The 23,501-nt window shown below is 37.0% G+C and overlaps 1 protein-coding gene across 33 annotated transcripts in view; it reads left to right on the plus strand.

The window, feature by feature from the left end:
- Positions 1–23,501, plus strand: part of DLG2 (discs large MAGUK scaffold protein 2) — a 981,924-nt gene that overhangs the window by 688,624 nt on the left and 269,799 nt on the right. For all 33 annotated transcript variants that reach the window (XM_038135749.1, XM_038135838.1, XM_038135932.1 and 30 more), the window contains one exon: positions 17,781–17,917. In XM_038135749.1, the coding sequence (XP_037991677.1) occupies positions 17,781–17,917 (137 nt within the window). The remainder of the gene's footprint in view (positions 1–17,780; positions 17,918–23,501) is intronic.

A 23,501-nucleotide genomic window follows, 5' to 3' on the forward strand; every position in this document is an offset into this window, starting at 1 on the left:
TTAAAAATTCTGTGCTTGATTTATCCTGTCCTTGTGGAAATGCTTCAAAGGAACTTGCTTTCTAAATGGATTTCTCAGTTACATAATGATCTCCAGTGTGCTGCTGAAAAGTTTCTTGGAACATCTTTTGTCTCAGGCTTGTATGAAAAACTGTGATGTGTGTGCTTTGGGATTCTAGTTGACACTGTGTCCTTTTACTCTCTACAATTTTTAAAAATCCCAAAGACTAAGTGCCTTTTGCCTTTTTTGGTTTGGATTTTTTTTTTTTTTTTTTTTTTTTTTTGTCTATGCCAAGTGTGAGGAAAATTCCCAATGGATCTTGGCCAGCTTCTTTTTCAGTTCCAAGGTTTCCTTCTGACTAAATGTAATACAGTAAGTCTCATAATTTTGTCATTATAGCATGCCTTTGTACTCCTTTTTTCCTCCAGGTTGTAAATTTCTGGGTCAGAAAATAGTTTCATCATTTCCCTCCCCATTCTAGAGTGCTGTGTAAGATTTAAAAGGGGAGTTAGGAAAGATCCCTTTCATTATGTTTGCCACTGCTAATTTCATCAGGAGGACAGGAGGTGCAGCAGACAGTGTAGTGAGTGTTAATTGTCTTATCAGTATTTCCAGGTACACAATAAATCAAAAGATAGGGAAGTACAGTGTGGCATCATTTGCTGAACTACTGGGATGAGTGTGGAAAAAAACCTTTCTGTAGACAGGAGGCCAACATCATTTTTCCTGTTTCTTAGTGGAGTAGTGAGGATTTCCTAGGGAGTGGCAGTTTTCTTGGCCTTTTTCCTCTACCTATCTGATCCTTGTTTTAAATTCTTCAGGTAAATTTTAGAGAATGATTATTATGCTTCATCTTTCACCACTTTAATAATAATTTTTCAACAGTTATGTGACAACTATTGCTGGAGCCTGATTAACATCCTGATGCTACAGAAGATGTGGATTAGCCTGCTGAATGTGTTGAATGTGCTCATTGACACAATGTCTTTCATTTCACCTGGGTAGTCTGAAAATCCTTATGTTTCCTTCGATGGAGACCTTCATCCTTTTCTGAATATAAAACCTAATGTGCAAATTAGTCATGTGAAACTACAGAATAGTGTCTTCTTCCTTTATTGTTCAGTTAATTATCTATGTAGCAAGATCTGTCTTCTTGATAGTTTTTAGATGTCCAGATCTTTCTCAAGACATCTGCTTTCTGGAAAACATCACACCTCAGCAAAATATTGCATTGCCATGAAGAGCACCTTTAAAAGAATAAATAGTATTTAATTAAATTTTTATAGCATGAGGAGCTGTAGCTCTTCATTTTTGTCTCTTCATTTTTCTTGTCTCTTTTTGCCCTGTAATCATAAGCATGGGCAGACAGTATTCTAAGTCTTCTGAGAAAGGCATTACAGATTCTAATCGTGGTTGAGAGACAAAGCTGACTGCAGCCTTAGAGGTTCGAGTGAAGTGGTAAATAAAATATCACAATGCAGCCTATTTAAAAGTTATTTTAGATTGTCAGTATTATTCTTTTGTTTGCACTGGTTGGAAAAAAAAAAGGAAAAAGTTACATTAAGGCATCTCTGAATGTTTGAAGGGAATAGCTATCTTAGAAATCAAACACCAAAGTGATTAATTGCAATAGTTGTTCATCTGGCTATTTCCAGTCCTTTCTGGACTACCCTAGTCCTTTCTGCAGGTCTGTCATCCTCATTTTGCTTTCAGTATCCCAAATTCTAGGTGAAATTTCAGTTATCCTTCATTAAAACAGAATAAATAGTACATTAGTCAAATAGAAATTTCCCTATAGGATTTTATATTGCCATTTATTATTTTAGAACATTTATCCAGTGGCTTTGAAGAGCTGCTTTTCCTTCATCAGTTAGGGGGTTTTTGTTTGTTTTGTGTCTCTAAACATGATGTTAGAATTCCTAGAAATCACAGCTGGTTTTTGGAGTTCAAGTGCACGACCCTTTGCTGTTTGCCATGGAACACCCTGTCGGTGCAGATGGTCATTCTTTGCAATTGGGCTGTCATAAGATATGAGACCAGGAAGTCCAGGCTCTGGGACTCCAATGCAAAAATGTTCTGGTTCTGCCTGTATCACATCAGTGATGTGTACAAAAGGCAGCTGAATTTTACATGCAGTGAAGGTTCCTCTGACACAGCAAGGCTCTGCTTTGTTTCTGTAAGAATCTCACCGTGTCTGCAACAAAGTCTTGTGCTCCCTGACACATAGGCAGCTGCTCTTCAATTCTTCTTTTGAGTTGGCAGTAAAGCCATTGATTTATGAGAGTATCACTTGTTCTACTTACCTTGCAGAGACTCATTTAAGATTTTTTTCATTCAGAAATTCTGCTACTTGGTCCAATTGCAAGTTGATACATTTTTCTCAACATCAAGCTTTTGATGTGCTTGGTAGATTAAAAAAAATACTGTGACCTCTTCCAGTGCTGATTTTGGCTGTTGTTGAATGAGAAAGGCAAGGAGATAGCTTAATGCTTATATCTTTAGTGGCTAATTTTGGAGAAAAATACAACTCTGAAAGCTTGAAAAAGAATATTATATCTGTGGAGGAAATCTCCGTGAAACCATAAACACTAGGGAGTATATCAAAAATATTCCAAGAGCACAAAGCTCTGTGTTCATTACCTGGGATGGTGACTTCTGAATTCTGGGTAGTAACTTATATGAACAAATAACAAACCAGCTCTTGGATTCTTTAAAAAAAAACAACTGTCCTATCATTATTTGTTGATAGGAAGAAACAGTTGCAAAGCAAGATCTTGGATGACGTGCAAAAAAGGGTATAATGACACCAAAACTCTTTAGGATATGATAAAAGATACATTGCATAAGCTAAAAGAACAATAGCCCCAAGATATGCTTGACATGTTTATTTTGGAAAGTGATATTTGCAAATAAGGGCACGATAGACTTTTCTTTCTCAAAACTGTGTTTTGGTTTTTGTTTGTTGTGTTTCTTATGCAAAACAAATTATAGGTTGTCTTATGAAATTAATACTATTCACTGCAATGGAGAGAACTGAAATAAGGAAACAAAATTACAGCAAATAATTTAGTAAAATTGTTTATTGTGGGCACATTTGCATTTTATATACTGTAATTGAAAAATAAACCCAATGTAAATGGTAGGTCAGGGTTAAATCTTATCCGCAGTCTGTAGGTCAGATGTGTATAATTTCTAATTTCAAATTATTATCAAATGTCATAGCCAAAATTTCTGAAAGTTATTTTTAAATTACACTTTTAAATACTACTATGGCAAATCAGACCCCCTCTGTAATGCAGGATTGTAATTTTAGAGATGTACTTGGCAGTTACAGAGAGCTGTTGTGATTGTAGGTGCTTTCAAGAGAAGATGTGAAAAGTGTTTACCTTTTTGCTGGCATCAGTTTTCACAGAAAGGTCATCTCTTATAAGGTTGCTATCATGATCAAAATCAGCAACAAAGGGACAAGATCTCAGCCTCAAACAAAGAAGCTATAGGTCTGGCAGCACTTAGAGAAGTTAGATACTCACACCCTCACGGGTCCTGATGGTCTTGATGACAGACGAGCAGAATTTATGTGATGAAATCTGAGTGCTGACAATGGTTGGGCTTGAACACCCATGGGGAAGAAGGTAAAGTGAAAAACTGGCAAGGTGGAGCAGAAAATGCATCCTTAGTGAAGTGAACAAGAGGAGCCGAGGGACTGTGAAGCCATCAGTATATTTTTAGAATCTCAGAAGAATATTTGAAAAAAGTAGGAAATCTCTTTATAAGCATCTAGAAAAAGATCGAAGAGTAATGATAACTAGAAGAGACCATACTTCTCTACCACAATATTTCCTCTTTTTTCTCAGATGACTCCGTGTGCTGGGAGGGTTCAACACTGAAAGTGGTCTGAAAATGCCAAGACGTAATTGAGCAGGGTCAACTGCAAGGTGATTTCAGTAGAAATAACCACATATCTGTTGAGTAGTGCCAACATAAAACTGTAGGAAAATAATGTGGAAAAGTAGCTAGAACTTTGTTAGCTGTAACATCTTGTCTCTACCACATTCTGCTGTGATGAAGCATTCAAATCATATATTTGGTTTTATAAATTGAGGTATGGTTTACAAAGACATAGGAGCATTCCTTTCATCTTTTACAGGTAAAGCTTTGAGCTCTGTACTACAAGAAGGGTGTATGCCAGTTGGAGAGACTCCAGGGGAAAGCTGTAAAAATGATCAGAGATTTAGAAAGCCTGTCCTACAGTGAATAAATGAGTGATCTGAAGCCATTTATCTGAAATACCAAAGACTAAGTGGAAGGTGGGGGGCAATTTATCAGCACCTGATAGCAATCTCGCCTTGCAGCACATCTTTGAAGAGTGAGTTTGCTCTCTGTGCTCCCTAGGGAGGGTGTGAAACAAAATTTAATCGACAAATAATACACAAGATTTGTACTAGATGTAGAAGAAGTGCGGATTGTGGTTACCAGGGAGGACATCAGGTCTGTAGCATGGGAAATACCTGGCTATGCCAGACAGCCATTTGTTAGACACAGTGCAACTATAGTTGCTTCTGTCTCAGGTCGAGAAGAATAATGATCCATTGAGTTTCTTCCTGTCCCAAGATGCATAACAAAATTTTCTCATTTCGCTATACTTTTAAGACAAAGAGTAGTCATGGGGCTATTTAAGTTCTCCATCTGGAGAAATAAAGAGGGTGTCTTCCAGACAAAAAACCACGCCCTTTGTCTGTCCTCAACAGTAATTTTATATTTTTCATTTCCATCTTTTTTGTGCTTTAGGAAGAATAAAACATTTTAGAAAAAACTTCTGTGCATAGGAAAATATTAATTAATATTAGAACAGATAATCGGGTCTCTTGATCTGCATTTCTCTGTCTTTTCAAATTTTCTGTTGCTCAAGCCAGGATCATGCTTTAGGAACAATTTGATCTGGTAGGTGGCTGGTTCTTCACCAAAGGGTATTTTCACAGCATGTTTCAGTATTGGAGGCTGGTAAAAACTCCTTTGTTTTGGACTGTGCCAAGTCTTTTAATGCTATATCTTGACTTCATATAAACAGTTTTGTCCAGCTCCAATCAGAGCTGAGTTTCTTTACTCCTAAAACCAGTCTTTTAGACTTCGGGTGAGTCTCACTGGTATGAATCTTTTCATCCAAATAGCTGCCTAAATTTTCCAAATGGGGCCCAGAAATGGCCTGAGAATAAATCAAGATGTTAGTACATTCATTCTTTCCCCCAGGGTTTCGTTTTTCATTGGAAATGCTGTGCATATAGTTCCCAGAGACTGACCTACACCCTGGCTCTGGCATTGCAGGAAAGTTCAGTGTTTATTATTAGTTGAAATAGCTGATAGAAAGGCCACGTTAATATTCCTCCTAGCTAGAACCCCTCAAGGGACTCACAGCAGGGTCTTGTGTTATGCTATATCTCATTAAGAGGGAAACTCTTACTCACAGAAAATCTGTAGTGTTTTCTCAGGCTTGAGCAACCATATTTTTAAGTGTTATACTCTGCATTTCAATTCTGCTAAGCACAAGTTCCTAGAAAATCTTTGATGGTCTAGGACCAGTCTGAAAAAAAATCTGTAATTCTGTTTCAAATGTGAGTTCACATTCTCTTTCTAGTGAGGTATGCTAGAATGCAATTCCCTTTGTGAATATTTGACATAATTTCTGAGAAGTCATAGAATCATACAATGATTAAAGAATATTTTGGGTTGGAAGGGAGCTGTAAAGGTCATGTACTCCCAGCCTTCTTGCAATGATCAAGGACATTTTCAACTAGACCAGGTTTCTCAGACCCCCATCAAAAACACCCCCATCCTTGATGGGGCATCATCCAGGGGTGGGGCATCCACAGCTTCTCTGGGCAACATGCGCCTGACACCCTTACAGTAAAGAGTTTCTTCTCAATATCTAATCCAAATCTACCCTCTTTCAGTTTAAAGCCATTAGCCCCTGGCCTGTCACTAGAGGTCCTGTCCTCATCTTTCTTAGAAAGGCACAAGTGTCTGACTTAACTTCTTTTACTTTGTGAGAGGATAGGGTACTTCTCACTGGCAAATAAAACATTTCTGCTCCACTTTGCTTCCTAGAGTGCTGCAAGACAGCATCATCAACAAATTGAACTAAGGGACCAAACTGCATTTTTAGAGAGACAAAAAGAATCAAAGCGAAGTGCAATGACTCATGAATCCATTTTCAGAGTGTCTTTGCCCTATTACTTCTGTTCAATAAGCACCATCTATTTTCTTTCTCTGTATTGCTTATATACCTGTTCAACTTTTAATATCATGGCTCCATAAATTGCCTTACATAAAAAAGCAAAATTACATGTGCGTTTGTGCCTTGATTTCTCTCTGTGTTTTTAAGAACTGAATGGATGACAGATTGATTATTTACGGGTTGATTGCAAATAGATAAGAGGCTGCAAGATGAACTTTGATTTCATTTTGTGTTTTCAAGCTTCAACATAATTGACAGAGAGCTTTTCAGTAAAGTATTTCTGCTCAGCTTTGCAACAGGGACGAGAAGATAAATGTTAAATTTCCCTCATCAGATGGAGGACAAAAAAAAAAGAAACTGATGAGTCTGTCCCTGACAGGTATGGTTTTTAAACAGATCCCAAACTGACAGACTGCTCCTTCTGTCTCCATTTTATTGGTGACAAATTACTAAATATTTGTCTCAAAGAGCCGTTCAACTTAGCAGAGAACCAGCTATACTCATTTAAAGATATATCACCTACTGTTATACAAAGTAAATAGCATTTCTCCCTGAATTGGAATAATTTTCTCCTGTGTCAAGTCTGTAGATTTCAAAAATGAATCTATATCAGAAAAAAAAAAGGGCAGGAAAAGCACAGATTTGCGTAGTACAAAGACTTAAAATTTAACATCTCATCAAAAAGTAAAAACTACTTTAAGGCAGATCTTGATGTGCTCATCTACAGGAGCATGATTTTCATTTGCATTATTAGGAGATTAAATACCTTGTTCTACTGTCAGTAATTACAGTAATTTGTGCAGAAAATGGCATAGGTACTTTTTGTTAATGACTGGCAAACTGTGATCAACTGTCGGCATAAATTTGATTCCTACACCTGAAACAGCTGGTGTATTTTGTGCCTGGAAAGTGAACCATGTTTTGGGATTTGAACCCCAGCTAATATATAATGTGAAAACAATAGGGGTCTTCTCATTGCAATCATTCCAGGTGTCTGTAACTGCTTGTCTCTTGGCACTGCAGATGAGCCATGCCCTATTACTTTTTCCCTTTGTCCAAACATTATGTGTCCAAATGTATGTAGCATCAGGAATTAAATAAGGTTAAGTGAACTTTCAAGAGCATGAACAGTGGGTGAAAAGAGAAAAAAAAGCCTCCAAGATTTTGTTGAATCATCTGTGGAAGAGAGGAGACACTCAGGGAAAGGGGACTTCTCTTGGTTTTGCACCAGTGAGATCAATGTCTGCCATGCTGATCCCATTTCCAGGTACTTGTCTTCAAAATGAAAACCTTAGAGAGCTGGTTGATTATTGGTGACATATTAATGGAAAATGGCATTTTAAACAGAAGATGCAGTTAAAATAAATGTGGCTATAAGGGCATATTTATGGTAATGGGGCTAATTGCCTTAAAAATTTGAAAAAAAATGGGACAGTAGAGATAATTTGATTTCCCCCTTCCTTCAACCTGTATGCCTTAACTATACTCTAGATTAGACATTCTCACAATGCGTGCAAAGGTGGTTAGATGCAACATTCTCAAGCCTTGTGCTTCTCTTGAAAGGGTGGGTTAAAGGTTTCATATTTGATTCTCTAGTCAGAAAAAGAGGTTCATGATTCCAGTGTATCTTTCAGAATGAAAAAATGCAGAAATATTGAATAAGCATTATTATTACTACACTGTTTTCTTCTACCATGGATCTGGCTTAGCTCTCAAGAGCCTTACAGACCTTTGATTGTTAACTTCTCTTTCTCTCTCATAAGCTCAGGAGAACAGCTTTAGTTCTCCCTTTCCTCCCAGTAGGACTTGTGCTGTAAAGGTATATTTTTATTGAGTCTTTTTCTGGTACATTGCTAGCCTTTTCTGTCCTACTCTCTTTAGCTACTTGCTTCTATCCCTGCATCTTTCCATCTTCCCACATCCTTGAACTTGAGTTTGCAGGGCAGCAGTGATGACCTTGCAGTGCTCTCCACAAGAGTCACAGATCTATAATGAGGGGCCAGGTAAAAAAGTGTGGTGCCAGCAAATGGGATGTGTGAACCCAACACTATCCTTATCTGCCAGCTCCTACTGCTCCCGTCTCTGTGGATGATGGTCAATATGCACCTGGTCTGTGATTCAGGTTAATTTGGCTTGGTTTTCATGCCATTTTCAATTTTCCATTTGGTAGGACATTTTCATGGCTAACACAAGGCAGGCAGTGGGAAAGAAGGCAGGGAGCACATCAGAGTTGTCTCTTTCAGCATTAGTGAGTTTTTAGGTCAGCATATGACAATTTTAAAAATGCACCATGCAACATTCCACCTGGCTTTTTTTGCTGCTAATTAGGACAACTGGCTGCTTAAAATCATGAAATAATTTGGACTGGAAGGGACCTTAAAAATCATTGCATTCCCTCCTGCTTGCCATGGCCAGCAACACCTTCCCCCAGACCAGGTTGCTGAAAGCCCAACCTAGCTTTGAATGCTTTCCCAGGATGTCTTCTTCATCTGTAGTCTTGTATAGCCCAGCTGATTTTTGCCCAAGTGAATGAAAGAGCAGGGGTGAGGATGGGATTAAAAAACCCAAAACAAAACCAAAAGCCTCTTGCCAAGAAGAAATGGCAATGTAAGATAAAATAGAAAGCATGAGGAAAAAATGTGTTGCCTTCAGCAGTCCCTTCATATCACATTCAGCCATACAGGTCACTTATGCTGTGTTTAACATTATTCCCTGCAAGATATAAATGAACCTGTCACCAGGCAGCCAGCCAGATGATGTCTACCCTGATCAAAAATTCTGGTTTTTAGTGCCTCTGGATCTGAGGATTATTTGTCCTTGTGGGTGCACCAAAAGTATACAAAAATCTTCCTGCATGCAAAGGAAGTGACCATTCATTCAGTTCAGCTGTAGGCATATGGAGATGTGAGAAGAGAAAGGCATGTAAAAACTTCATATATAAGCAGCTAATCTTGTTCATAAGTGGCAGATCTTTTTTTCTGTTTCAAAACACTAATCTTCGCTTTTTAAAAAACCTAATTTGACTGGTCTTAACATGAAATGTTTAGACTTGGTGTATCATGTGTTTATTTCCAAAAGAATCAAACCCCTTGCTATAATTCTTGGAGTGTCATTATATGTCAAAAATGAAATAATTTTCTTACCCTGGTAAAATTTGACAGTGTGGTTTAATGTGATTTTCAGTGAACTAGAATCCTCATTAATGCTTTGAAAGTCAGATTATTGTGAATAATTAGGAAAATTCCTTGATCTTTTTAAGTCAAATTGTAACGTATTCTTAAGAATAACTGTTATGCAATTAGGCCACTTCTCATTGTCTATGCTTTCTGGTAATTTTATTCCTAATAATTTGAATAAATGTAAAAATATAGAATAAACACTAGTTCAAATGAGGCTCTAAGCATATTTTCCTAACTTACTGTTTCCTTTCTCTTCTGCTACATCTAAGGAGAATGTATCTTTAGGGATAAATATATGCAAGCAAAAAATAATGTAAAAACATCAAACTGCAAAACAATAGAAAAGAAAGGATTGTTTTCATTTGCTTGTTAGAGAACTCTCTTACAAATTCCTACAAATAGCAGTGTAATTTAACAAGATGTGTTTTCAAGGCTTTATGAAAGATTATAGAAAGATTAGCTTTACTATTATGGTGATGTAAACCAATGCTTTATGTACTATACCTACAGCATGATTGTTTTTAAACATGCCCTCACTGCCTTGCAGCTTTATTAACATTTGCATCATAATCTCAATTTCCCATCATTTCCTTTCTGGCTGGATGTGTAAAGGATTTCTTTTAAGCCAAGGAGTGGAACGCTGTCTCCTGAGAGCAGATTTATTTCTTTCTTTCATATTTTAACCTAATAAATTTGGCTGTAATGTTTGATTTTGATGCCCTAAAAATGAAAACATAGTTGGAAAATTGTTGGAGTTTTTTCTATTTGCTTATGAGGCTATAGCTGAGTAACTCAGCAAGAAAATCCCTGACATATACACATGATTTTTTTCCATATTCTTGACTCTTTTGTGTTTCTGACTTTTATGGGTCTCAGATGACATTGATGAATCCTGTGTCCCAAGAGAAGATGCAATACTTTGCATTCCCCTGCCCCCAGCAGAACAGCAAGCTCAGAAAATGCTGTGATGGGAAGGGGTTCTCCAGGACATCTCAGCAGGAAGCAGTTTTGGAACAGATATAAGGAACTGCAGCAGCATGGTAGCCAAATTTAAAAATTACATATGCCGAAAACCTGCTTAGATATTCTCAATCAAAGGTATGGAAATCAGCCTGCCATCCCTCCATCACCAGATAGCAGCTACCACCACAGTCTCGCCTCCGAGTTTTAGCTGGCTGCCATTTTTCTGAGCCTTCAGTCCTTCAGAGAACTTTTTGATAGTATGAATGTACATATGCAGCAGTGTCTTGAAGCTATTTTAATCTCAGTGAGATCAATATCTCTGTTTTCATCAAGAAACAAGGACACACCTCTGCACATTCTTGCACTAGGCTGTGCAGCAAGTTTGTATTACTATAATGTTTTAAATGTCAATAATCTTTGTTCTTTTTATTAAATCAAAAATAGTTAAAATTAGAACTAACTATACTATTGTAGTTTACTTTGAAAATTTGAATTTGCAGAGCTAAAAAATCATGCAGATAAAGGCAAATAAGATGAAAAATTTTACTGTTTAATTTCCGTTAAAACCTCAACCAAAATCTGTCTCCATACAGAAAAGTATCACTGATCATTTGGAAGAAAAGAATTCTCCTCTGTATAATCTGTATAATCTCAGCTGCCATCCAGCCATTGCCTCTTTGTGAGCACAGTGGTTGTACTCGGTGGGAGTGCTGCGTGTGCTGCTCAGTTTGATCCTCAGCAGAGGCTGTACTGAAATCTGGCATCCCTAATGCTTCAGTAGCATGGAGAGGTGATGCACTGGGAGCCAGAGTGTAGGGATTAATGAAAATAATAACTATAAAAAAGGCTGTGGGCCAGAACAAAGGAAATGTGTAAAAACAGTTGGATACATACCTGAAGGCACAAATATATAATGCCACACAGTGTAAGGGGAACAATAATTTTCACTTTGTGTAAGGTGGTTTTGGACAATATTCTTCTTACCTAGTGGCACTGTACATCATTTTTATTCTATCTGACATCAACTGGAAATAACCTGAAACACTAGATATTTCTGAAAGAAAATGTCAAAATGGTAAGGAAGATGCTTGAAGTTTTTAATCCAAGGCCATTAGAAAGAAACACCAGACAAGAACATGCTGTGTTAGATGTGTACGGCCTTCTTCGTGGTCTAGGCTATTATCCAATTGTTACTTACAAAAAGAGCCCTCTGAAGTGATCTGGGAGCAGGGTCTGAAACAAGAATTAACAATGGCAATGGAATTTTAAATATCTTATTAATATTAGTAAACGTTTTATGAATCAAACTGTATTTTAGATTGACTTTTTCATCCACAGAACAAAAGGTAGTCAAATTTTATTCTCATAAGTCCTTCTGGCATGAGATGTCACATGCATCAGGCATAGGAATTGCTATAAGAACTCTATCAAATAAATTGATATTTGACTCTACTGCTACAACATGAAGGAGATGAGATAAAGTGACTTCATATATTTGGGATTAATACTTTCTCAAGAGCTGATTCATAGGATGACAAAGACTGAGCTCTGCAGAGGAAGATTGGTCCCTCTTTGTAACATTGTATAATTGTTGTGATACAAACTTTAACTTTTATTTTGTGATGCATTTTATTTTTGTATGCGCCAAATAAAAAAGGAATCTGCTGTCAATAAGGAACAATAGCCATAAGTCACAGCTATAACAAGTGTATTAATTGTCCACAGTTGTGAGGTGTTATTTGTAAATACGTGCTATATGTGTCCTGCAGGAAAGCTGAAACTGGCAACGGGAGGCTTGAGTAAAGGGCATGAGGAGACATTCCCTGGTACTCCTTTGTTTATAATTAATATTTTTATGATTTGTTTACTCATATAAACTGGACATAACAGTGGTACCTGTCAAAACAAGTCAATCATTAAATCAGTCAAAGCATTTTATATTACCCATGTTCCTATCCACCCTGAAAGTGGAATTTGATTAATTAGAAACCTGGATTAGGCATCATTGTTCCAGGTTTGGCAATTTTAACAAGCTACATCTTTTGTAGCTGTGTTGGAGAAGTGGCTGGCCCTTGGAAAGGCAGGAGCTGCTCCAGCTTGAGCTCCTCATTTCCATGTCCATTTATTTGCGGAGCATGGTTGATGTGTCATATGCCACAGAGCAGCCAGGCTTGCAGTGTCAGGGAAGGGCCTCAGTGGGGCAGCTTGTTTGGGGTCCTTTCTGGTTGTACTTTCTGTTTTGCTGTGTGAAACAGTTTCTTGAAATCTGAATGCACACAGCGCTCTGGAGCAAATCAGTTTGTTTCACACTTTTAGAAAATAAATGTGGCAAAAAGCAATGAGAGAGTGTGTAGGGAGGGGTAGTGACATTTATTAATGAAATCTCTGAATAAGTTAACCATTTATGATCTTCCTTTCATGTATTTCATTCACTCTTCTTTTCATCCACATCCCCCAGGGTGCATGTGCTGAGGTGGTCTGGCTCACTTGTGTGTGACACAAAGGACATGGGACATCAAATCCTTACCACATCTCTTGACATTTTCTCAATTGCCAACCATGAACTGACAGATTTTTGGATGAATTATTTATACCCTCTAGGAGTCTACTGTTGTTATGGTGGTCTTTTATATTGGATACCTTTCTTCAGTCTCAAAGCTACAAGGTGGCTGCTCATCTGCTGATTTTTTTCATTTAGTAAACATACATTTTTATTGATATGATCTGCCTCCCTGTTGGGCTTACAGGCAAGAGAATGGCAGATGTCACATGCTGCAGCCTTGCTGCCAACATCCCACTGTCATGGTACAGGGTCTTCTGCTGGCAAGACACCTGTTCAAAGGTCTTACAGAGTCCAGACATTCTGTCCAGGCTTGACAGAAATGACTCATTTTGATTTATATTGCTTGGAATGCTCTGTACTGTCAGTACATATGATTTCTCTAACCTTTGGTCTTTCTTCTAGTATTTACATTCCTATTCCCATTTACATTTAGTTTGTTAATATGATAATATTTGTATTGAAAGTCCTATGCCTGTTGCGGTTTCAATAAGTCTATGCTCACAGGTCAGTTATGAGGTAAGGTGTACTGTGGTATAGCTAGGAATTAGGAATTACCTTTTTATGTCTCTAAAGCACACTGTTTTGCTTAACTACCTGAAAATCAAGCACCTCTTAACTATATTTTACGGTTATGTCTTAAATGCTGCTTTCTTTGGGTTCCTCTTACTGGGAGCTGTGAAATTCATGTTGGATTTGTGTTTTAAAATCCTCACTCTGTGTGCTGATTTAAAATAAGCTTGGTTTTCTCTGTAGGATAGTAGCAAAATGCAACATCCATTTTTGGCGTTCTGACTGAGTTTCTTTAACTTCACTTCTCATTAGAAAGCTGACATGACATAGCTGCAGTTGATCTTTTAGGCTCCCTCTCTGGTTACTGCAAAGTGTTTATGCCTGCAGTGGAATTAACCCACTGTATCTTTAACAGAGGTTTTATTATTTTTAATTATTATTATTTATATTTATTAGCCCAACTTGCTGGGCTAATTATATGGGGACCTTCCAAGCCTACTTTTACTAGAAAAATAGTTAGAACATATTGTTCTATTAATATAGTGATATATTTAAAACATTTATCTGGTATGGCAAATAATGCAAAATAGATGTAAATAGCCAAATATTTTAACATGTTCTTGCTCATAATCCCAGGAAAAGGTATTACTAAATATCTTCAACTTATAAATAGTAGCATTTTTTTCTGCAGTTTCCAGTTTTGGTGGAATAGGTTTTGTCCCAGTCCCTATTCCTCTTTCTGATGTCTGCTATTTCATGCGATTATTACACATTATTATTCACAGGATCGGTGATCAGCATTTGTGGAACCCAAAGGGGGATGAATTTTACAAACACAAATCCAGTGGAAATTGAAGGAAATTAGGTTTGACTCAACTTTCCTAGTTTACACATTGATTCAGTCTTATAAGGGCCTATCCTCTTCAGTGGTTTTGAGCAAAGCTGAGTTTGACTTGGATGTGCACCAGTATTAAATCCAGTTCTCACTTTTTTCCCTCTTGAAGTACTCTCTTCTTCATTGAACCATAGAAACATGGAATGGTTTGGGTTGGAAGAGAACTTTAAGTTCCAAACCTGTTACTCATTAGCATTGGATCAGGTTTCTCAAGGCCCCATTCAACCTGGCTTTGAACATTTCCAGGGGGTGGGGGTCCACAGCTTTTCAGGGCAGCCTGTGCCAGCGCCTCACCACCATCATCATGAAACATTTCTTCCTGAACTCCATTCTGAATTTATCCTCCATCTAATTCCTGTTGTGAGGAATTTGAGCACTCTCTTCAAGATCAGCTGTTTCTGCGAAGCAGATTGCACATCAGCCAAAGAGGAAGCGATCAACTCCTGATCTGTGTTCTGATGGAAATGTTTTCATAACCAAAGGAATCAACAAGAAAAAGGTTCTGCAATCAAATATGCTTCTTTATGAAAAATACCATTTAGAAAACAAACCGTGTTCCATTGTTGGAATGATTCTCTGCTTTTAAAACAGAGTAAGAATCAGATATAACACTAACCTGATGTAGTGAGTGACCAGAGATGCACACTGGGCTTGAGCAAATCTTTCCAAAGTGTTCAAACAGAAACCTTCAGTCTAAATGAACTCAGATTGTGAACTTTCATAGCACTGATCTTCCCACTCATCTCTTCCCACATCTAGACCCCAACCTTTCAGAAACCAAAAGTATGATTCACCTCATCTCTTTCAGATGTCTTGTTGAGATGAGATGAATCATACTTTAAAAGCTCTTAATGGATTTTCATTTATCGTGCAGGTAGTATAAATGATAACCATAGTTGTCTGATGTCATTTGGCCGTACAAATCCTACCCAAAAGTTTTTGTGTAGTATACTTTCCATGTGCCCTAGCAATTAGCAGAGGTAATTTAAATAAAATTAAAAGGGGCATTGTTCCTTTCCCTGTTCCTTCCAAGAAGAAATCTTTTAAAGAAGGCAAGTATGATTAAGCAATAAAATGAAATCATTATTGATTGACATGGAAAATTTTTCTCTTCCCTGGTTTTCTTTCCTACCCACTCTCCTTTTGCTCCCCACAGTATTAGCCCATCTTGTTCTGTTCTTCTAAACCTTTTTGTAGTCACTGCTGGTTATTTGGATGCCCAAAGTCAGACCTTGTTTACAAATGCAATGTAGCCGCTGCATTGTATCACATCTAAATTTTATGTAGACTGTAGTAGAAAAAGTTACTCCTCCCATTATTTTAACCTTCACTTTTCTGATGGGAGCAGCCTGTGTTGGTGCTCTTTTATAGATCCATTGTGCTGCAACCATGCAAACAGCAAGCCAAGCCCCCACTCAGCCCTGCAGAAAATGCAGGTGATTGTCTTGGCTACTACGTGCTTGTGTTGCAGCAGGACCAGGCTGAATTAGGACCCACTTTGTGCAAAGTGCAGACCAGCTGTGTGTGCAGAAATGACCTTGCCCTTTACATGTGTACAGTGCCAATAAAGGGGAGTGCGCCACAACCTATTCTTCCCACGGTCATGCCCTAGGTGAGGGGGGCTGAAGAAAGCCCTCTGGATGAGATCTAGCCCACTCTTTTGTTTCCACCAGCATTCTGGAATATTCTCAGATGTTTGCTGGTACGAGCTTATATAGATGGGGTTTAGATCAAATTGGTTATAATTATGTCACCAAGAAATCTTATTCAATCATTGTTCCTTGTCCATAACTAGTGTTTAAAAAAATTCCATTCTAAATGTTTTATTAGAATATCTTTTCTCTTCTTTGTTAGCAGTTCCAGGAAAAAATCCTTCCCTGAAAAAATCGTAATCTTTTTATCCATGTACTGACAGTAGCACATAAATAAGAGTGATTGCCAGCTTTAGCTGGAAATTCAATAAAGCTTTCTTTTAATTACCCTATACTTCTGAATTGACTTCATGTGTATTGTTAATAGTCAATTAATTAAGTACTGTTTCAATTGGCGATATAAATTCAAAGGTTTCTTTTTGTAATTTACTGGTGTGGCACATTCCATTAAGTAGTCCATTATAGTACCTGACCTCACATCTTTTTGAAGCTAAAATAATGATCAAATGAAAATAATGTGGTAAAAAAAATAATTATTTAATTCACTCCCCTTATCTATGTACTCATTAAGCTGCTAAAATGTTGTGTGCATAAAATACACACTGTCCCTTAATTTTTATTGCCCAAGCAGTGTCCCTTTTGAGTTTGTGGTGAAATGCCAGATTTCAGGCAACTCACTTTTTACTACTGCATTTTACTGCTCAGGCTACAACAATTTTCAACATGTTTCTTTTAGGAATGAGTGAACAGCACAGATTTCATAGATAAAACCAGCGATTACTCTCTGTACTTTTTCTGTACAGATTATAGCTGGAGCAATAATCTGAGCAAGGTATTGTCAGAAACAGCTTCTCTGTTGAGATGGAAGTTCCCATTAGCTACATAATCTCTGAAAAATCAGCCATATTAAGTTAATTTTTATGGAAATCAAGCACAGTAATTTCTGTCTTTTCTTTGATTGAGAGATAAAAATGTTCCTAAAAATTAAAGCAGTTATTTGCTTGTATGTGCAATGTGTCAGAAGGTAAGAAATACAGGTAAAGGGCAAAAGGGTATTTTCTTTCTTTCCCCAACATCTATTTTATTTTGCTTTCCTTTAATCATATTGGCATGTATTATTAACATTCTTACAAAGTTTGGGTCTTTGAGTGTTTATCTAGGAATTTCACAGATCACTGAATAGAAGTTATATATTTACAAAGGACTTTTTTCTTTCTTTATGCGTCCATAGCCACAGATTTGTGTCCTAAGAAAAAAACCCACACTTTAAATCAAACATGTCCACCTTTTCTCTTTTGTTTTCTCTGACCTTTCATTGTGGTACTACATGAACTTGCAAAACCTAGACCTCTGGACCGCTAGACCTCTCCAAGTATTTTTCAAATAGTGTGGACAAACAGAACACCTTTTATTTCATTCTGATAGATGGTGATGTATTTTGTAGCAACATTTAACAAAATAAACTCCACGTTTCAGTGTTTTAATACTGATCATGGAAAGCTGAGCCATAAATTCTTGATGTAGGCTGCACTGGACCCCAGTGAAGAGGGTGTATAGAATCATCGCTGGTTCAATTATTTTTGTCTCAAGCTTTCTGTAATTGTAAATGGTAAATAATTTCCTTGCTTTAGTTCCGTTCCTGACCTTTCAGGGGAAGTGAAAAAGAGTATGTTATTTGTATTTCTGAAAAAAATACTTGAAGTTTACATTGTATATGCTACTTTTCCACTTCTCTTTAGGGTTACATGTTGTACTGCTAATGTTTTGTTTGCAATATCTTTTCCAGGTCTAGGATTCAGTATTGCAGGAGGGGTGGGAAACCAACACATCCCTGGGGACAACAGCATTTATGTCACTAAGATTATTGATGGGGGAGCTGCACAAAAAGATGGGAGATTGCAGGTTGGAGATAGACTTCTTATGGTAAGTATGACAAATTTAAATTCCATTTATTTAGCTGAAAATTGTTTCATATAAGGACTTTCATTCACCATATATCTTTCTGGAGGTAACCAAAACAACTGCTATAATAATTGTATTTCCATCGTCTTCATTTTCCCCATTTTTAAAATATTTTTCTAATATTGAAGTAAAAAACCATTCCTCTGGAAAACTAACATTTTATGAAGGCAGTGTATTATATTACTTTGACAAACCTTTTACGGAGAAGAGAATAAATGTATTATGCACATAAGCAACAAGTCAAAATGGACCATAAAACGTAGAAGATTTTAGACAAAATGTTTGTTAAGGTAGTACTGATTATTGTACACAAACTGAAAGCTGTCCAAACATGCCAGTGAATGAGTTCCATGTAGCAACTGTCAGTGGACTACTACTTACATTTCAGTACCTGTAGGAATGCTTTATGTATATGTTCCATATAGATGTTAAAAAACACCCCGAACATTTTCCAAATTTTCCCTAGTGCTGGTTCATTGTTTCTTATCAATAATGCTTTCCCACTCACAGAGTTTGTTTAATTCATCACTGAGGGGGAAATTGTGACCCTGGTAAATCAGCACAAGTTAATCTATGTCAAGTTGTATTCCTGTCAATGTATTCGAATAGATTTCAGCAGGTAGAGAAATATTTTTTTAGTAAGTGCAATGAAAAACAAAAAACAAACTAGTACTGCATTAGTCCTGTTTTGTGATGTTATATTTAAGCAGTAAAAAATTGCCTCAACCTTTTTTTTTTGCTGCCTGTGAAGCTGGGCCTAATTGAGGTTTTCTTTATTTGGCTAGGGACACTGTGTTCCAGTCACAAATGAAGATGGCCATTAATTTTATGACAGAGTACTAAACAGAACTGGAAAGGCACTTGGTTGCTGGGTTGGTGACGCTTTGTCTTTTTTAATTAACTCAAATTGGTAGATAAAACAGCTTAAGGATCAACTGGTGTTAGCAATATCAGAGCAAAATGAAACTAGAACTCAAAATTTCTTTGGCATTTTGTCTTTGCATAATCTCAGCGTAGTGAAATTCAAGTCACTGTTGGATGATGAAGTTTTGGCTTGTTTTGGTGCAGAAATGTATATTTTTATTTGCCAAATTTCCACTTTAGTTATTTTGCAACTTGTTGCAAATCTGCTTCTGTTCAGCTGTTTTGTTGCTTTTTACCTTGATGAGAATTCCTTGCAGTTTTTGTGTTATCTGCAATTTTTTGTCACTTTACTTCTAATTTTTTCCAATTCACATGAGGTAGTAAGTGTCTTACATAAAAGGAAATCAAATAGATGTAAAACCCCCACATTCACCCTCTCCAGTGTAATTTCATTAGAATTAATTTAAACAGAAATATTTTCTATACCACTGTGCATAAATTCATTCTTTTCAGATTTTTATAGTAGTCTATTAAGCTTCCCAGCTTTCAACCTGTGATTCACTGCAGTCAGATATAGGTGTTTCTTCATTGTGACAATTTTATGCTTCTGAAAATGAGTGGAGGTCATTCGCATTACTTCTGATGTCTTTTTCCTCTTTCCTTTGTCTGTTCTGTTTCTTTACTAAGTGTCATCTCCTTTTATCACTGTATGTAAAATGAGCAGAAAAAAATCATTCCAAATATTGCTCTCCTCTAGTTATGTTCTTCCAGACCAAGCTTTTCACTGTTGAACAAGAAAATACTAGTCAGCTTACTCTTTGTATACTGTAATCATTATGTATTTGGAGATTCGTTTACAAGATCAAAATCTGTTTCTACAATTCATGCAGGTTGCAGCCATGTTTCTTGATTCTCTCCAACTAGACAACCTGATCTATTTATAACTTCTGTACCTTCAGTATTTTTCTATCCTACTTTGTGAATTATCTGTCAGTTCATGGCATTAACTTCAAGTTCCTTTATGAATAGTGAGTGAAAAATTTAATTACTATTTTTTGGCAGTGTTTCAACCGTTGTCATCTATATGGTCCTACTTCTGCTTCACTGATTTCTTGATTATATGTTTGAACAGTTCCTCTTTTTTGTTTTTTTTCTTCTCAGTAATGCATCCTTTCATGATCTTTGGTTTTTTCCATCATTTTCTACAGAATTTAAAACAATTTTTCATCCTTCTGGAATTCTCAGCAGCTGCTGGGAAGCTTTTTTAATTTTTGTATCTGTGTTCTGATCATTTTGTGTGAAATGCTTTCAGATCCTGAAGGAAGTGCAAATCAAATTAATGTAAATTTAAGAGATGATGGAAGTGTAGAAGCAAAATAAAAACTAGTATTGAAATGTAAGACAAGAATGGGCTACCTGAGCATTTTGTAGCTTGATGACCCTACTGTTATTAAATGCAGATTGCATATAGTGTGTTAAGCATTTCTGAAGATGTATTGTGTAAATAATACATTGTGATTATTGTGAAATCTGTACAAGGGCATGTGATGCAGTTATGTTTTTGTGGCACTAAGCCTGCACTTCAGACTTACTGACCTGAGCACTTGCTCAGGACAATATTCCAATGTACAGTAATTCCAAGGTACCTGTTTGGAAAAGTACTGTTGAAAGCAGGAATGTTTAAATCAAAAACTGAATGGTTTTTCTAGGTATATATGAAAGGAAAAGACCAGAGCTTTTCTCTGAAGACTTAACAGCTAGGAGAAAAACACTCCCTCACTGTGTTCTGGTGGTAATGCCTCCTTCTGCTGGTGGTAATGCCAGTGGTGAGAATCCCACTGCAGTGGGTGTCTCAGCTTCTGTCTGCAGTGGAAAGGAGCAAAGGTAAAGCATGCACAGAAAATCACAGACCACCATGGTAATTCAGGGTCAGCCATAGGGCCAGACAAAGTTGCTCAAAGATTTATCCAGTTGCATCTCAAAAGGATGGAGCTTGTGGAGCCTTTCTAGGAAATTTGTTCCACAGCTCAGCTGTACTCCCAAGGAAAAGATTTCTCCTAATAACCTGTTTGGCCCTCTCATTTCAACATCTGCCTGCTGTCATTCATCCTGTTACCACACGTGACTATGAAAAGCTTAGCTTTTCCTTGGTGATCTTCCTATAAGCACTGGGGGTCTGTTAATAGTTGTCTTCAGAGGATCCCCTTCTCCAGGCTGAAAGTGCCAAGATGCCTCATTTTCTCCTCAGCAGGCCTCCTTTTGTTATCTTTCCTGTAGTGCAGGAACCAAAACTCAACAGAGTTTCCAGGTTCAGGCTAATGAGTGTGAACTATTGGGGAATAATCCTCCCCTCATTCTCCAGCCTCTGCTCCTGCTCATCCAGCCCAGGATGCTGTTGACCTCTTTGTTGCCGGGACACACAGCTTGCTCATGCCCAGCTTGCTATCCATCAGGAGCCCCAAGCACTTTTCCACAGAGATGCTGCCAGGCTGTCAGTGCCCAGACTGTGCTATTGATGGAAGTTAGCCTGTGCCAGGAGCAGGATTTACTGTTTCTTCCTGCTGAATATCATATAGTCTTCTTCAGGTCCTTCTTCCAATCTATGGCAGCCCTTCCTGTGAGTACTTCACAGGGAAATGAAGTGTCACCTCCGAACATGATGCATGTCTCACCTCTTCAACATAACTGCTAATGATGATCAAGAAAAGCTAAAAAATGGTTTCAGTTATTACAGCCCAGATAATAATTTTTTAATCTCATATCTTCATCTTACTTTGAACAAGTTTGTTATCTACAGAATGAATAAATAAGAAATCAGTATAAAACTGTACTAGTTTTTTACTAGTACATAAAAATGCTAATAGCTAGAAGCAAGGGATTTTTCAGGGAAAATGCTAAAAACCATTAGTGTTTAAAGGAAAATGCAAGTTATTATCAATCTTTTATAACTATTAGCTTTTCTAAAATACATCTCATATGCCAAAATACCCTTGCATACTTGGGCCGTATCCTGTTGCTTCTTGGCCCATGTAGTCACAGAGATCAGTAATTGTATATAACAAGAGGTCTAATTTGATTCTGTTTTCTTGATGAAAATAAGAATCACTTTCCTTTTCAGAAATGTAGGCTTCCTTTCTGAAAAAAGGTGGTATTTTCTGCTAAGGTCATAGGACTGCGGTGGGGTTGTTACTGTTCAATTGTTGATGTGTTCCTTATAGGGTCCCCTACCAGTATCTGTTTCTTTCAGGGTGTGTATGAATGCAGGATCACATTTGTATTAAAGTGCATAAAATCAGAGCCGGTAATTCAAGATGCAACCATATTAGCATTTGGTTCTGATCAGAGATGGTTTTTTTAAGTGATTTTGGCTGTCTTTGTGGGATCGTCTTTTAGAAAACAGCCCAGCACTTGTGCAACTAACTCACGAGTCCATGGGATTGTAAGTATTTAGTTAATGCAAACAGATTTATATCCTTTGCACAAATCATTACTCTTCAGCACTGGAAAGCATCCCACTCTTTGCAGCCTTTTAAGTGAGTGAGTTTTGAAAAAGGCCATCAGCATTCTAGATTTACAGCTGACAGGTTGCAGGTGTTTACTGGTAAATGTTCACCCAGGAAAATCCACTGTCTGAATGAAAAGTTGAATATTACAGAAAAGCAAACATTACCACTGGTAAGGTAAAGATCACCCCTTTATCTCATTTGCTCAGTGAATCAAGTCTTTCTTAGCCTAAATCAATAGAGGAAATGAACAAATCCTCTTTAAGAAAAGGAAAATTAAATAAGACAGACTTATTCCTCTGGAGCTCTTATTCTCATATCAGCTTATACTGTTCTGAATGAAATCATTCTTTTGAGCATTTGTACAGTCATTTTGGGGATTCTAAGTGTTTCTAGCTGCTTTTTGGGGCTTTTGATTTTCAGTATGAATCTAGGAAAACTTCCAAATAAAACATTCTTGCTTAGGTTTATACTTCATTGCCCTGATTATGCTATTTAGGAAAAAAACCGCCGCAGTCTTTTTATATCTCTTTGGCATCATTTCTTATTGATTTCCCCCATCACTCAAATAGCTTCTTTGATTGGACTTTTATCTTTCATTTCCTTCTCTACTGCTATTTTATTTCTTTCCCTTATTAGTTTCTCATGTTACCACTATGTCTTATATTGCATACTTTCTATTTAAAGAAAAAGCTTTCCTATTTTGTTTTCTTCAGATGATTTTTGCATTTTTAAATTTTCACTGCATATAGCTTTTCCCATTAGAAAAGATCCATTTATTCCATGCCTTTTTTCTTTTTGACTCCTCTCCTTTGGCTCCTGTCACAGCATTTTTTGTCTCAAATATACAACTTTGTGACTAAGCTGACCACTCAGATAAATATCTTTTTTAACATTTGCCTTAAGGGCTTTTTTTTCCCCTTAATTAATTGCTACTTAAATTGGCTTCTTAGATCCAGAAAGTTGGCATGCAGTACCCATTCTACCCACTCAGAATTAACGTAGCCATTCTGCACAAAAATTCAGCCTCTCAGAGGATTGCATGCTATATACACTTTGATTTCTTACTTTGTGTGCATCTCCCACTCTTTATCATCTTTACCTCTAACTCAACCCTTTTTTTACAAGCTATATGCAAAAAATATAGAAGGTTATCTCTACAGGAGGAAGCAATGCTT

The sequence above is a fragment of the Motacilla alba genome, chromosome 1 (assembly GCF_015832195.1).
Source record: "Motacilla alba alba isolate MOTALB_02 chromosome 1, Motacilla_alba_V1.0_pri, whole genome shotgun sequence".
Classification (NCBI taxonomy): Eukaryota; Metazoa; Chordata; class Aves; order Passeriformes; family Motacillidae; genus Motacilla; species Motacilla alba.